Genomic DNA, 16,242 nt, shown 5'->3' on the forward strand with positions numbered 1-16,242 from the left:
GATGGTCCAGATGGATGGAGTGGAGGATGGCTGGTTGATGGACACTCCACGCAAACACGGCTACAGCGCCAACAAGGAGGAGGTGGAGTAATGTTTTGGGCTGGAATCATGGGGAGAGAGATTGTCGGCCCCTTTAGGATCCCTGAAGGCGCTAAAGATGAACTCCATAATGTATGTGGATTTTCTCAAACAGCACTTCCTGCCATGGTTCAAGAAGAAGAACCGTGTATTTCACAGCAAGATCATTTTTCTGCATGATAATGCACCATCTCATGCTGCACATAAAACATCTGCATCTCTGGCTGATATGGGCATAAAAGGGGACAAACTTATGGTGTGACCCCCATGCTCCCCTGACCTCTACCCCATTCAGAACCTTTGGAGCATCATTAAAAGGAGTGTCTATGATGGCGGGAGGCAGTTCACATCTAAGCAACAGCTCTGGGAGGGTATTCTGTCCTCCTGCAAAACAATTGAAGCAGAAACCATCCAAAACCTGACAGATTCAATGGACGAGAGAGTTCAGAAGCTCCTTTCGAACAAGGGGTCCTATGTGAAAATGTAACATCACCTAGAATAAAGTTTTGAGTTGAAAACTGTTTGATTTCAGTTTCTAACAACCTGCTAATGCTTATAATTTCAAAAATGACCATTTTTTTGGTCTTTATTAAAATGAAAAGGTTGATCGAAAAGTTTGGGGGATCTAAGAGTGTGGCAACCCAGTAGTCATGATTACTTCGAATTCTGACAATATGAGGGTCATGCTGCAGGTAGTGCAGCAAGAAGGCACTTATGTGTCTTGCGCATCTCGGAGCCCCAAAATTATTTTCCGGGCTAGATGCAGCTAAAAATTATTATTAATTTTAAATCTGGTGAAGCTTTAGTATAGATGGCCTAATAGGATCAGTGCTGCACACTGCTACAAAGCCCAAATTATTTTCCAGTCAAGATACAGATAAACATGATTAGTAATTTTAAATCTGGTGGAGCTTATTATAGATGGCCTAATAGAATCAGTGCTGCACACTGCTACAAAGCCCAAATTATTTTCCAGCCAAGATACAGATAAACATGATTAGTAATTTGAAAGCTTAAAACGGTTGGTAGGGTGATTTTAGCCAATCATCAAGCTTTTACTCTCCCCAGGATGACACAGGGGTAGAAAAGTCGTTTCGGATCCATGATTTGTTCATCTTTATGAACGTGAGTCTGTCTACATTACCAGTGGAGAGCCGCGTGCGCTTATCTGTCAGCACACCACCAGCAGCGCTGAACACACGTTCAGACAGAACGCTGGCTGCGGGGCATGACAAGATCTCCAAGGTGTAAGTGGCTAGCTCCGGCCATTTATCCAGATTGGAAGCCCAAAAAGAGCAATGGTCCAGTGACACAGTCGTGGCTTCAATGTTTACTTGGAGATACTCCTGTACCATCGTCTCTAGGCGTTGACTATGTGTCAGACTTCTTGTCTCCTGTGGCCTTGCAAAGGATGGGCTAAAAAAGTGGTGAAATGATTCCGCAAAATTGATGTTACCAGCAGATACTGTGGTTCTGTTACGGTTTGAGTGCTGAACACTTGACGGTCCCACGGTTGGCAAGTTGGAACTGTGAGATTCACTATGTGCACCACTGGTATTTTGTGGAAAAGCACATGTAAGATTCTGCAACAGTCTCTGCTGATACTCCTGCATGCGTGCATCTCTTTCTATGGCAGGAATAATTTCTGCAAATTTACTTTTGTACCGGGGATCTAACAGTGTGGCAACCCAGTAGTCAGGATTATTTCTAATTCTCACAATTCGAGGGTCATGTTGCAGGTAGTGCAGCAAGAAGGCACTCATGTGTGTTGCGCATCCAGGAGCACCAAGTCCCTGTTGTGTTGGTGGCGAGGTAACAATCATGCTTCCTTCCTCTGTCCTCTCCCCCCAACCTCGCACAACAGAAATGTGATCAAGGTCTCCCTCATCTGATGAGTCTTCCATCAGTTCGTCCTCCACTTCTTCCTGGGCTCCTGCACCTTCCTCACTAGTTTGGCTGCTACCATGCGCCCTGGTAAAACCATCTCCCCCACCCTCACATGCCTGCCGCCTTGGTGCTGCCGACCGTCTGGACCTTGCAGATGTTAGCCCTTCCGCATACAACTCCTCCTCCTCTACTTCCTCCACCTCCTCTTGTGCCACCACCTGACTCCGAATTCTGTTTAACATGTGCTCCAGCATGTAAATCACCGGAATAGTCATGCTGATAATGGCATCGTCAGCACTAAACATCTTTGTCGCCATTTCAAAACTGTGCAGAAGGGTGCATAGGTCCCTGATCTGAGACCACTCCTCCAGCGTTATTTGCCCCACCTCTGAATCTCGTTGGCCCAGGCTATACGTCAGGATGTATTGCACCAGGGCTTGTCGGTGCTGCCACAGTCACTGCAACATGTGCAGAGTTGAATTCCACCGGGTAGGCACATCGCATTTTAGCCGGTGAAGTGGCAGGCCCAACGACTTCTGTAGAGATGTAAGTCGCTGAGCTGCGGGATGCGAACGGCGGAAGTGAGCACACAGCGACCGTGCCCTCTGCAGAAGGCCATCTAGTCTGGGATAATGGGCTAAAAATTGCTGGACAACCAGGTTCAACACGTGAGCCATACAAGGCACGTGTGTGACATTGCCCCGGCGAAGGGCCGCACCCAGGTTTGCAGCATTGTCGCACACGGCCTTCCCTGGTTTCAGGTCCAGTGGAGACAACCATTCATGAAATTGGTTATCCAGAGCTGACCACAATTCCTCAGCTGTGTGACTCACATTTCCCAGACATTTCAATGTAAAAGCCGCCTGATGACGTTGAGCCCTACTGCCAGCATAGTAAGGAGGTGTGCAGGATCCCTTCTGCGCAGTTAGAAAGCTTGTGGCATGACCAGACAGGCTTTGGGTGCAGGTGGAAGACCGAGAGGAGGTTGAGGAGGCAGAAGCAGTGGAGGAACTTTGACATAAAGAGGATTGACGCACAACTCGTGGGGACGGCAAGACTTGGACAGCAGCCCCTTGTCCTGCTGTCACCATAGTTACCCAGTGCCCAGTCAGCGACATGTAATGCCCCTGTCCATGCCTACTCGTCCAAGTGTCTGTGGTGAAATGCACCCTGTCACACACAGAGTTTCTCAAAGAAGCGGTGATGTTGTGTGCGACATGCTGGTGGAGCGCAGGCACACCTTTCTTTGAGAAGTAGTGCCGACTGGGCATCTGGTACTGGGGCACTGCGACGGACATAAGGTCTCGAAAATCCTCTGTGTCCACCAGGCGGAAAGGCAGCATTTCTGTAGCCAAGAGCTTGCAGATGGTGAAATTCAACCTCTTAGCTTTCTCATGGCTAGGAGGAAATGGTCTTTTACTTGTCCACATCTGAGGGACCGAGGGCTGGCTATTGTGCTTAGACGGGGTTGATAAGGGTGTCCCCGGCAAACTGCCGGTCTGTGAGGAAGATGCAGGCGGACATGTTAGGTTGCCTTGATCCAAAGGTGGTGCTATCGATGTCGGACAGCGTTCAACACCAGCTGGTGTTACCACCTCCAAAGAAAATGATGACCTGCCAATCACGCTGGCTGTTGCGGGTAAAGAGGTGGCAGGTCTGCGCCCCAAAACAGGTGTGACTGCTGTCCCCCCAGTCACAGAGGATGAAGAGGCCGCGGATGCACAAGATATGGCAGACGGTGGTTGGCCCGGGCGACTAGGCCGCATTGTAGCACACTGAGCTTCCCACTGCAACTTATGCTTCATGTCCATGTGCCGGTTCATGCATGAAGTACTCAAACTATGTATTTTTTGGCCTCTACTTAGCTTTTGCTGACAAATGTTACAGATAACATGAGTTGGGTCATCTTTATCGATCTGAAAAAATGCCCAGGCTATGCAAGGCTTAGCAACCATGCGACCTGAAGAGCCACCACAACTTGTGGTGAGAGGCAGAGTTGTGTTTGAGGATGCAGTTGTTGACGTGCTTCCAGTACTACGTCTCTGTCCAGGAAGGCGCAACCTGACCTCGTCGTCACTAGCATCTTCCTCCACCTCCTCTGCTGACCTCATCTCTTGGCTGACTGTGGGTTGACAGTAAGTGGGATCTCCAACCTCATCATCATCACCCTGTGCGTTATCACACCCGTCGTCCTCAGAGCCAACCTGTTCCTGCCCTGACAAAAAACTAAAGTTGTCGCTCCAATCAGGTATTTGAGTCTCATCATCGTCTTCCTCATTGTCTCCACCAACAGGAGTTGCAGTTTGGGAATGAGGGTCTACATTATGGTCAGAACCTTCTGCGTCTGGTCCTGGATCCGACTCATAAAGATTCTGGGCATCAGTGCAGATCATTTCCTCGTCTGGATTCACAGAAGCGCTGGAGTCGACCTCTGATTCCCAGGCTATAGTATGAGTAAACAGCTCTGCAGACTCAACCATCTGTTCTACCTCATACTCAGACGGGCAGCTGGAGATTTGGGAGCTGTGAGGAAGCAAGTGCGATTGGGGTGACACCTTTGAGGACTGGAGTATTTGTGATGTTGAAGTTGATGTGGAGGAGAGCCCACTTAAAGGAGCACTTGATATCCGTTGAAGCACCTGCTGTTTTTGTGCCTCATCGGGAATTTGTAGAGATTGGCGTGGCCGTAAGAAAGGGATCTTGTCACATTGTCCGCTAAAAGAAGTAGACATTTTAGTTTGGCTGGAAGATGGTCTTTCTTCTGCAGATGTTACTGTTGCTTTAACACCTACCCCACGGACACAACCTTTTTTCCCCTTCCCAACACGCCTATTCCCCTTTCCACCAGCAGCAGGCCTTTTTCCACTCATTTTGGTGGTTAACTAATTCACAACTCTGGAGTTGTTTGCACAAAAAAACAATGGATGGGAACCGAGCAGAGCTGAGTGGCCAAACTGTGGTATTAGGCCAAAACTATTGGCTGGGTTAGATGCAGAAAAAAATATATTCAGTTTGCAACCTGATGGAGGTCTGTATAGATGGATTAATAGAACAAGTCCCACACACAGCTAGAAGCCCAATATTTTTTCAGAGGTAGATGCAGAAAAAAATATATTCAGTTTGCAACCTGATGGAGGTCAGTATAGATGGACTAATACAACAAGTCCCACACACAGCTAGAAGCCCAATATTTTTTCAGAGGTAGATGCAGAAAAAAATATATTCAGTTTGCAACCTGATGGAGGTCTGTATAGATGGATTAATAGAACAAGTCCCACTCACAGCTAGAAGCCCAATATTTTTTCAGAGGTAGATGCAGAAAAAAATATATTCAGTTTGCAACCTGATGGAGGTCAGTATAGATGGACTAATACAACAAGTCCCACACACAGCTAGAAGCCCAATATTTTTTCAGAGGTAGATGCAGAAAAAAATATATTCAGTTTGCAACCTGATGGAGGTCTGTATACATGGATTAATAGAACAAGTCCCACTCACAGCTAGAAGCCCAATATTTTTTCAGAGGTAGATGCAGAAAAAAATATATTCAGTTTGCAACCTGATGGAGGTCAGTATAGATGGACTAATACAACAAGTCCCACACACAGCTAGAAGCCCAATATTTTTTCAGAGGTAGATGCAGAAAAAAATATATTCAGTTTGCAACCTGATGGAGGTCTGTATAGATGGATTAATAGAACAAGTCCCACACACAGCTAGAAGCCCAATATTTTTTCAGAGGTAGATGCAGAAAAAAATATATTCAGTTTGTAACCTGATGGAGGTCTGTATAGATGGATTAATAGAACAAGTCCCACACACAGCTAGAAGCCCAATATTTTTTCAGAGGTAGATGCAGAAAAAAATATATTCAGTTTTCAACCTGATGGAGGTCTGTATAGATGGATTAATAGAACAAGTCCCACACACAGCTAGAAGCCCAATATTTTTTCAGAGGTAGATGCAGAAAAAAATATATTCAGTTTGCAGCCTGATGGAGGTCAGTATAGATGGACTAATACAACAAGTCCCACACACAGCTAGAAGCCCAATATTTTTTCAGAGGTAGATGCAGAAAAAAATATATTCAGTTTGCAGCCTGATGGAGGTCAGTATAGATGGACTAATACAACAAGTCCCACACACAGCTAGAAGCCCAATATTTTTTCAGAGGTAGATGCAGAAAAAAATATATTCAGTTTGCAACCTGATGGAGGTCAGTATAGATGGACTAATACAACAAGTCCCACACACAGCTAGAAGCCCAATATTTTTTCAGAGGTAGATGCAGAAAAAAATATATTCAGTTTGCAACCTGATGGAGGTCTGTATAGATGGATTAATAGAACAAGTCCCACTCACAGCTAGAAGCCCAATATTTTTTCAGAGGTAGATGCAGAAAAAAATATATTCAGTTTGCAACCTGATGGAGGTCAGTATAGATGGACTAATACAACAAGTCCCACACACAGCTAGAAGCCCAATATTTTTTCAGAGGTAGATGCAGAAAAAAATATATTCAGTTTGCAACCTGATGGAGGTCTGTATACATGGATTAATAGAACAAGTCCCACTCACAGCTAGAAGCCCAATATTTTTTCAGAGGTAGATGCAGAAAAAAATATATTCAGTTTGCAACCTGATGGAGGTCAGTATAGATGGACTAATACAACAAGTCCCACACACAGCTAGAAGCCCAATATTTTTTCAGAGGTAGATGAAAAAAAAAATATATTCAGTTTGCAACCTGATGGAGGTCAGTATAGATGGACTAATACAACAAGTCCCACACACAGCTAGAAGCCCAATATTTTTTCAGAGGTAGATGCAGAAAAAAATATATTCAGTTTGCAACCTGATGGAGGTCTGTATAGATGGATTAATAGAACAAGTCCCACACACAGCTAGAAGCCCAATATTTTTTCAGAGGTAGATGCAGAAAAAAATATATTCAGTTTGTAACCTGATGGAGGTCTGTATAGATGGATTAATAGAACAAGTCCCACACACAGCTAGAAGCCCAATATTTTTTCAGAGGTAGATGCAGAAAAAAATATATTCAGTTTTCAACCTGATGGAGGTCTGTATAGATGGATTAATAGAACAAGTCCCACACACAGCTAGAAGCCCAATATTTTTTCAGAGGTAGATGCAGAAAAAAATATATTCAGTTTGCAGCCTGATGGAGGTCAGTATAGATGGACTAATACAACAAGTCCCACACACAGCTAGAAGCCCAATATTTTTTCAGAGGTAGATGCAGAAAAAAATATATTCAGTTTGCAACCTGATGGAGGTCAGTATAGATGGACTAATACAACAAGTCCCACACACAGCTAGAAGCCCAATATTTTTTCAGAGGTAGATGCAGAAAAAAATATATTCAGTTTGCAACCTGATGGAGGTCTGTATAGATGGATTAATAGAACAAGTCCCACACACAGCTAGAAGCCCAATATTTTTTCAGAGGTAGATGCAGAAAAAATATATTCAGTTTGCAACCTGATGGAGGTCTGTATACATGGATTAATAGAACAAGTCCCACACACAGGTAGAAGCCCAATATTTTTTCAGAGGTAGATGCAGAAAAAAATATATTCAGTTTGCAACCTGATGGAGGTCTGTATAGATGGATTAATAGAACAAGTCCCACACACAGCTAGAAGCCCAATATTTTTTCAGAGGTAGATGCAGAAAAAAATATATTCAGTTTGCAACCTGATGGAGGTCTGTATAGATGGATTAATAGAACAAGCCCCACACACAGCTAGAAGCCCAATATTTTTTCAGAGGTAGATGCAGAAAAAAATATATTCAGTTTGCAACCTGATGGAGGTCAGTATAGATGGACTAATAGAACAAGTCCCACACACAGCTAGAAGCCCAATATTTTTTCAGAGGTAGATGCAGAAAAAAATATATTCAGTTTGCAACCTGATGGAGGTCTGTATAGATGAATTAATACAACAAGTCCCACACACAGCTAGAAGCCCAATATTTTTTCAGAGGTAGATGCAGAAAAAAATATATTCAGTTTTCAACCTGATGGAGGTCTGTATAGATGGATTAATAGAACAAGTCCCACACACAGCTAGAAGCCCAATATTTTTTCAGAGGTAGATGCAGAAAAAAAAATATTCAGTTTGCAACCTGATGGACGTCAGTATAGATGGACTAATACAACAAGTCCCACACACAGCTAGAAGCCCAATATTTTTTCAGAGGTAGATGCACAAAAAAATATATTCAGTTTGCAACCTGATGGAGGTCTGTATAGATGGATTAATAGAACAAGTCCCACACACAGCTAGAAGCCCAATATTTTTTCAGAGGTAGATGCAGAAAAAATATATTCAGTTTGCAACCTGATGGAGGTCTGTATAGATGGATTAATAGAACAAGTCCCACACACAGCTAGAAGCCCAATATTTTTTCAGAGGTAGATGCAGAAAAAAATATATTCAGTTTGCAACCTGATGGAGGTCTGTATAGATGGATTAATAGAACAAGTCCCACACACAGCTAGAAGCCCAATATTTTTTCAGAGGTAGATGCAGAAAAAAATATATTCAGTTTGCAACCTGATGGAGGTCAGTATAGATGGACTAATACAACAAGTCCCACACACAGCTAGAAGCCCAATATTTTTTCAGAGGTAGATGCAGAAAAAAATATATTCAGTTTGCAACCTGATGGAGGTCAGAATAGATGGACTAATACAACAAGTCCCACACACAGCTAGAAGCCCAATATTTTTTCAGAGGTAGATGCAAAAAAAAATATATTCAGTTTGCAACCTGATGGAGGTCAGTATAGATGGACTAATACAACAAGTCCCACACACAGCTAGAAGCCCAATATTTTTTCAGAGGTAGATGCAGAAAAAAATATATTCAGTTTGCAACCTGATGGAGGTCTGTATAGATGGATTAATAGAACAAGTCCCACACACAGCTAGAAGCCCAATATTTTTTCAGAGGTAGATGCAGAAAAAAATATATTCAGTTTGCAACCTGATGGAGGTCTGTATAGATGGATTAATAGAACAAGTCCCACACACAGCTAGAAGCCCAATATTTTTTCAGAGCTAGATGCAGAAAAAAATGATATTCAATTTGCAACCTGATGGAGGTCAGTATAGATGGACTAATAGAATGATGCTATGCCCAAAAGATTTTACTTCACTAGGTGCAGTAAAAAAATTGGTATTCTATACACAGGTGGTATATCTTGCAACACAGATAGGCTACTCCACTGACTAACACACTCTGCAATAGGCCAAAAAGGATTAGCTTTGCTTGATTCAGCCAAATGCTGTGAAAAAAACTTGCACAGCACTGGCACAGACCTGCCTGGCAAAAACTGATAGGAACTGATGTAACCTAGTCCTGAAAAGGACTCCAATTACAATTAGTCTTTACTCCCACAATCTATCTATTTAAGAGCACAGACTGCCTGATAAAAGTCGTAGGAAATGCTGTAACCTAGTCCTTAAAAGGACTGCAATCACAACTATTCCCTACTCCCAAGCTATCTGTAGATTTGTGCGAAAATTGGCTTGAAATTAACAAGATATAGCGCACACAGCAACAGCGGTGCCGTCTAACACGCAGCTGCAGCAGTGAGAAAATGGTGGCGACGGGGAAAATGGCTTGGTCTTATAGGGCAAGGACATGTGACATACACTGCCAATGACACATGCCCTTGCTTGTGTGAAAAAAAGCACTTCGCTCCGTGTGTGCGCTGCTGATAGGCTGACAGATTGCACCTCCCCACTGCAAATGCGGGAAAGAGAAAAAAAAAATGGAGATCTTCATTGTTCCTGCAGAGATCCATCCCCTGCCCCTCCCCCCACCCCGCTGTACACTCAAACTGCGTATTAACATTAATTTTCATCATTACTGAGAAAAAATCCAGTTATGATTTTGGTGCACGAACAGTTATCGAACATAACCTCGAACAGCCGAATTTTTCTCAAATTGTTCGTGTTCGCCGAACGGCTCGAACACCGCCCAAAACAGCTCGAATTTGAGATTGGCGAACAGTTCGAGTAGAACAACGCTCATCTCTAGTGAGGAACCCCGTGACTTTATGCCATGCTACTGACTCTGTATATGTGAATGTGACTGCAGGTAAGGACATAAAGCAATTGTATAATCAGTGGTTTATTCCTGAGCCAATTGTCCACTTGTCCTGAGCCGATTGTCCCCTTGTTCTGTGCCAATTGTCCACTTGTCCTGAGCCGATTGTCAACTTGTCCTGAGCTGATTCTCCACTTGTTCTGAGCCGAATGTCCACTTTGAGGAGGCTGAAATATGGTCGCCACCCCATTTGTCATTTCTGAATAAATAACAGATCCCCATAGACCCCTCTTACTTACATGTAAACTTTAGAGTAATTTCCATTCTATTTGTAATATACTACATATGTTATGCATAATTTTATTTTTCTGCTTCATTTTTTAGAATTTGGAAATGTATGTGAGGATTCCACAGGACATATATATGGACTTGCCTTTGGCTCAATCTTGGGAATTTTATTAATTATTGTTATTAGTGTCTATTTATATAGAAAATGTTTAACGAAGAGGAGAAATGGTAAGAACAAAGTGGTGGATTGCATTCACAGTAACTATAAAAAAAAGTCTAAAAAAGGATGTGAATCATCTAAAAGACCACCACCATTTTACATATTGCAGAACATTGCATCAGCCAGAGAAGGATCGCATATTATTGGGAAGGCTTCCCATAATGCCTTGCAGCTATCAAATGGTATAGCACAGCCAATCAAGAGGGACAATCACAGCCTGTTTAAAAGCAGCAGCAGGGAATGCAGCAGCCATTGAGTGGGGAATCTGGATTATGAGAGATTGTCACAGGTCACAGCTCAGCCATAGAGATAGGGAAAGAAAGTCATGAACACTGAAAAAATTGTACAGATCATTCTAGGGCTGGAAGCGAATATCCAAATGTTGAACCAAACCATTAATGTACAGTATGTTCACACATTATGAATTTTTCAGAGAATTCACAGAAAATAACCACAGCTGACTCTCGGATTTCTGCCGAGGAATGGTCATCCTGTTCTCACATGGGTTAGCCCCATTGTAATTCAATGGAGCCCTATTTACATGAAGAATGGAAGCAAAATAGTTGTTCTATTATTTATATGTGAAACATATACACATGTCCACTAGACTATTTTTCAATCATGTACTTGATGTTTGGACTGTTCAGACTATTTTCCTTTATTAGTAATAGATGAGTGAATTTCAGTAAATGTGAATTCTCAGGATCTGTGGATTCCAAGTGATCGGTAAATTATCACCTAACCCTATAATGCTACGTATTCATGGGATTTGTACCTATCACAGCTCCTGCTATTAAACTGTAAGAAACTAATAACCACAGAATGTTGGCTCTAGAATATATATGGTTCAAAAATGGTATTTACTCTTTAATTGGTTATTCCCATATTCATAGAAGGATATTGTAAAAAACAAGCACTTTGATGTACAGATTATTAAAATTTGCAGCCATTCTTGAGAAACTAACACTTTTCTTTTATCTATGGCTCGATGACTAAGAGACCGACCACCATTGCTGCCTAGCTTGTAAGCACTGCGCTGAAGGTGACCAGGATTAGGAGGTAACAGCGTACTGCAGAGATCCTGGCCAGCTTTAAAACAGCTCTTACAAGCTGCATAGAAAAGAGCTTGTAAGCGCTGCACTTGTTTGGTTGTGTATACAAACACTATCCGACAATATCCATTTATGGAGTTGGGTTTAACCCTTTAGAATATTTGTCTAACCTTAAACCATTTTTCTTTTCTAAATAGGTTCAAAAATCTTTCCAGATAATTTTTCTTCTTATCCAAATTTAACATACTGGCTCATTGAAGCTGCTACCAGAGAGAATGCTAAAAAATCTAAAAAAATATATATAATAATAAATATAATACAAATACTAATAATTCTTTCTCAACTGGATTTGGATCTCTGAATTGACAAAAGATAGCGCTAATTGTGCTTTAACCCCTTCACAACCTTTGATGTATACCTACGTCATAGGTCGTGTCCCTACCTTTGATGGGGGCTCTGACGCTGAGCCCGCATCTTTTCCTGCACTCAATGGCTGATTTATTCAGCCATCAAGTGCCTTTAACAGCTGCGGATGGAGCAGTGCTGTTAACCTGTTAAATACCGCTGTCAATCACGTCAGTCGGAAGTGTGTCACAAATCCCGTCCATCGGCGAACCTGTCAAGTGATCGGGGGCACTGATGGTTTGTTATGACAGGCGGGGGTCTGCAGTAGACCCTTGTGCCTGTCATTGTGAATCTCCTGTGAATGCCGGCTTGTGGCCGGCGTTCATAGGAAATCTTGATTTTTGCTACAGCCTTGCTAAGTATAGCACAAGCCATCAAATGTTCACGGCTTCTTGTCCCCTAAGGGAAGTCAGTGAAAAGTGTGAATTTTTTTATAAAAAAACACAAAAAGTTTAAATCATCCTCTTTTGCCCCATTGAAAATAAAACAATTACGAATAAATTAAAAATACACATATTTGTTATCAAAATATAAAAACAATTAATACGATCAGTAAACGGCATAACGAGAAAATGGAATGAAAACTCCAGAATCACGTTTTTTTTGGCTGCCACAACATTGCTGTAAAATTCAATAAGAGGCGATCATAACATCGTATCTATCCCAAAATTGTATCAATAGAAACATTAGCTTACGGCACAAAAAATAAGCCCTCACCCAGCCCCAGATCCTGAAAAATGATAACGCTACAGATCTCGGAAAATGGCGACATACGCACAAATTTTTTTTCTTACAAATTTTTGAATTATTTTTCACCACTTAAGTAAAAACCTATACACACACTTGGTAACTGCGTTCTTCTAATGACCTGGAGAATCATATTGCCAGGTGAGTTTTAGCATTTAGTGACAAACAATTGTGGAATTGCACTTTTTTTTTGCAATTTCACCGCACTTGGAATTGTTTTTCCCATCTTCCAGCACACTGTATGGTAAAACGAATGGTGTCATTCAAAAGTACAACACGTCCAGCAAAAAACAAGCCTTCATACGGACTTGACGGAAAAAGAAAAATGTTATGGCTCTGGGAAGAAGGGAAGTAAAAAACAAAGGTGCAAAAGGGGAAAATCGCAAAGTCACAAAGTGGTTAAAATTAACCAGAACAGAATTTTGGATTTAAACAACCTGTTAATGATATGGAAATTAACTTTAAAGTGATGATAAAATCGTTAGCTTGAATTTAAGTTTTTCATTCTATCTTTCGAAAAATCCCTCAGGGTCAACAAAGAACGGAGAGGAAAAAATCCATGATTATCAAAATAATATGGTAGGTGACGACGTCCTAACAAGTGAGCCCTGCAATATTATCATAGAAGCAGAGTTATCCGAAAACTTTTCCTGAAAATCCATCCTTTTCTTGTTCTGTAATACACACCCCAACACTGGGGAAATAACAATAGATAGCTGGAATACTATGATCCTATGTATCTGTACGCTCTATGAAAAACATAATGACTTATTTTTATGGTTAATAGGTTGAAAAGAAGATTTTACAAACATTACATAACATTTTAAAACCAAGATCTTATGCCCCAGTAATCCAGAGGGTGAAAACATCAAAGACCAACATAACATAGAGTGGGAAAATTCTTCATGTCCCCTATTGGCAATCAGACAGACCCCCAGATCAACATTGGTTCTTCTTTATCTGTATATAGGAACTAAATACTTAATCAAACTTTGAGTCTTCCTTTTCTATAACAATGAGATCCATTCACTTTTCTGATTATTCTTGATTATTATATGCTATTTTTATTACATTCTTGAATATATTTTCTATTTTTAATAAACTATCACAGATAAAAGATGGAGAATTGTAAATTGCATTTTAGCATTGAACCAACTTGATTTTTGATATCTATAAGATGCGATTAACAGATTCAAACAATATAATCACTTACCATCAAATAATTTCTCTGTAAGGAGTTAGAACACTAAATGACAACACTTGTAGTCTTAATTACCTTCTTGTCACTGAATCACATAATGCTTGATGGTTGCTATCACTTTACATGGTACACAAAGCTTAGTGGTTACACATACGCTTGGTGGGAACCTTGCACTTAACAGAGGACACAGTCGCAAAATACCAAGTTTGGTTTGGCTCTACTTTGTGGTTTCTTCCTAGAGCCCAGACAACAGAGCACCATGAGACTAATTCTCAAAAGTATGGTCATTAGGGATGAGCAGATCCATGGATGTTCAGGTTCATCAGATTTGGCCGAACTGTACCTCAAAGTTCGGAACGGGCATCAGAGCTTGACCCAAACCTGATCCTGAACCCAAATACAATAGAAGTCAATGGGTACCCAAACTTCGGTGCTTTAAAATGGCTGTAAAATGGCCATAGTAAGGGCTAGAGGGCTGCAAAAGGATGCAGACTGGGGGTAAGAGCAGGACAAGAGCTCTGCAAGCAAATTGGATAGGGAAATGACTTAAAATAACAGAGTAAAAAAAATAATCTTGAACCAGGAGGTGGAATCCAAGTGGAGAAGGAAGTTAAGGAGCAGGTTGATGTGGTGGTGTAGATGGAAGAGGCAGAGAAGGAGGTAGGCAGCACTTTTTTTGTGGTGTTTTTGTGATTTTCTTTTTCTTTTTTTTAGGTAAATTACTTAAAATAACATAGAATAAAAAATTATAAACAATCTTGAACCAGGAGGCGAAGGTCTAAGTGGAGGAGGAGGTGGAGTTAGACGTTTTGGTGTAGGTAGAAGAGGTGGATAAAAGGCGGGCTAGCCAACACTGTTTTTGTGGATTTTTTTATTATTTAGACAAATTACTTAAAATAACATAGAATAAAAAAAGATAAAAACAATCTTGAACAAGGAGGAGGAGGTTCAAATAAAGGAAGAGGTGGTTGAGGAGGAGGAGGTAGATGTGGCAGTGTAGGTGGAAGAGGCAGAGGAGGAGAAGGTAGCCAACACTGTTTTTGGATTATTCTCTTTTTGTTTTATGTTTTGTTTTTCTTTAAATTTGGGGAGGCCCCAAAAAATTGGAAATGGCAAATAGAATAAACAATCTGCGGTGGAGTATAACAATGGCTGGGGATACTTCTTTTTCTTTAGTCAGCCAAAGGTAAGGACAAGTCCTGTGGCATCCACGCTTGGTTCATTTTAATGAATGTGAGCTAGTCCACATTGGCTGTGGACAGGTGGATGCGCTTGTCTGTGATCACACTCCATGCTGTGCTAAACACACGTTCCGACAGTACACTGGCCACAGGGCAGTCCAGCACCTTCAAGATGTAAAGGACAAGCTTAGGCCATGTGTTCAATTTAGAGAACAAGAAGTTAAATGGTGCAGGGCAGACTCATCACTCAGTACATGGAGACGTGTGCACACCATTACTCTTCCATCATGTTGTTGAAACACTGCATCCTACTAATACAGACCATATCAGATGGTGGTGCTGGATGTTGTTGTGATTTGAGGAAAGTTTTACACATTTTGGCCAGACTAACCCTCCCATCTGAGGGGGTGCTGGTGTCCCAGTTGTGTTGGCAACTTCATCCTCCTCTTCTGCCTTGCTCTTCCACTGAGCACCTGCTGTCAGGTGGGAATGCTATCAGTAGAGCATCTACCAGCATGCTTGTATTCCCGCATTTTACGATTCCACTCCAGTGACGGAAGTAAGAATACTACATTGTCCTTGTAGCGGGAATCCAGAAAGGGGGCCACCCAGTAATCAGCAATGGTAATAATCTGAGAAACTCGGCAGTCATTGTGCAGGCACATCAGCATATATTGGCTCGTGTGTGCCTGAATGCCCAGAGGCAACGATGGGCTGTCCTCGGTGGGAGATTTATCTTCTGGGTCCTCTGTATCTGCCCAGCCATGCTCCGGTGATGCCTGTGAGCTGTTTTCAGTGCCACCCTGAGGTAAAGACAGTTCCTCTTCCTCCTCATAATCCTACTCATCCACCTCCAAAACTGTCCCATGGCTAGACAGTTGTGTACCTTGCCACTGTTGGTACAGGAACCCACCCTACGAGCCATGTCTTAGCGACTGGCTTAATAATGGCATGAATGTTCCCAGCTCCTCCTCCTCTTCCCCCTGTGCCACCACCTCATTCATCATCACCTGAAGGGTTTTTTCATGCAGGCATAGAAGTGAGATAGTACGTCTTACGATGGCGTCATCAGTGCTGGACATGTTGGTGGAGTTCTCAAAGC

General features: G+C 41.9%; 1 protein-coding gene across 2 annotated transcripts in view; it reads left to right on the forward strand.

Moving 5' to 3' along the window:
- LOC141173078 (cell adhesion molecule CEACAM10-like) overlaps positions 1-16,242 on the forward strand; it is a 196,445-nt gene that overhangs the window by 151,799 nt on the left and 28,404 nt on the right. The window contains exons 3-4 of one of the 2 annotated variants that reach the window (XM_073657722.1): positions 10,431-10,562; positions 13,288-13,337. In XM_073657722.1, the coding sequence (XP_073513823.1) occupies positions 10,431-10,562; positions 13,288-13,337 (182 nt within the window). The remainder of the gene's footprint in view (positions 1-10,430; positions 10,563-13,287; positions 13,338-16,242) is intronic. The other variant, XM_073657723.1, reaches the window with a different exon arrangement.

The sequence above is a fragment of the Phyllobates terribilis genome, unplaced genomic scaffold (assembly GCF_046119375.1).
Source record: "Phyllobates terribilis strain yellow unplaced genomic scaffold, ASM4611937v1 Scaffold_12__6_contigs__length_324123572, whole genome shotgun sequence".
NCBI lineage: Eukaryota > Metazoa > Chordata > Amphibia > Anura > Dendrobatidae > Phyllobates > Phyllobates terribilis.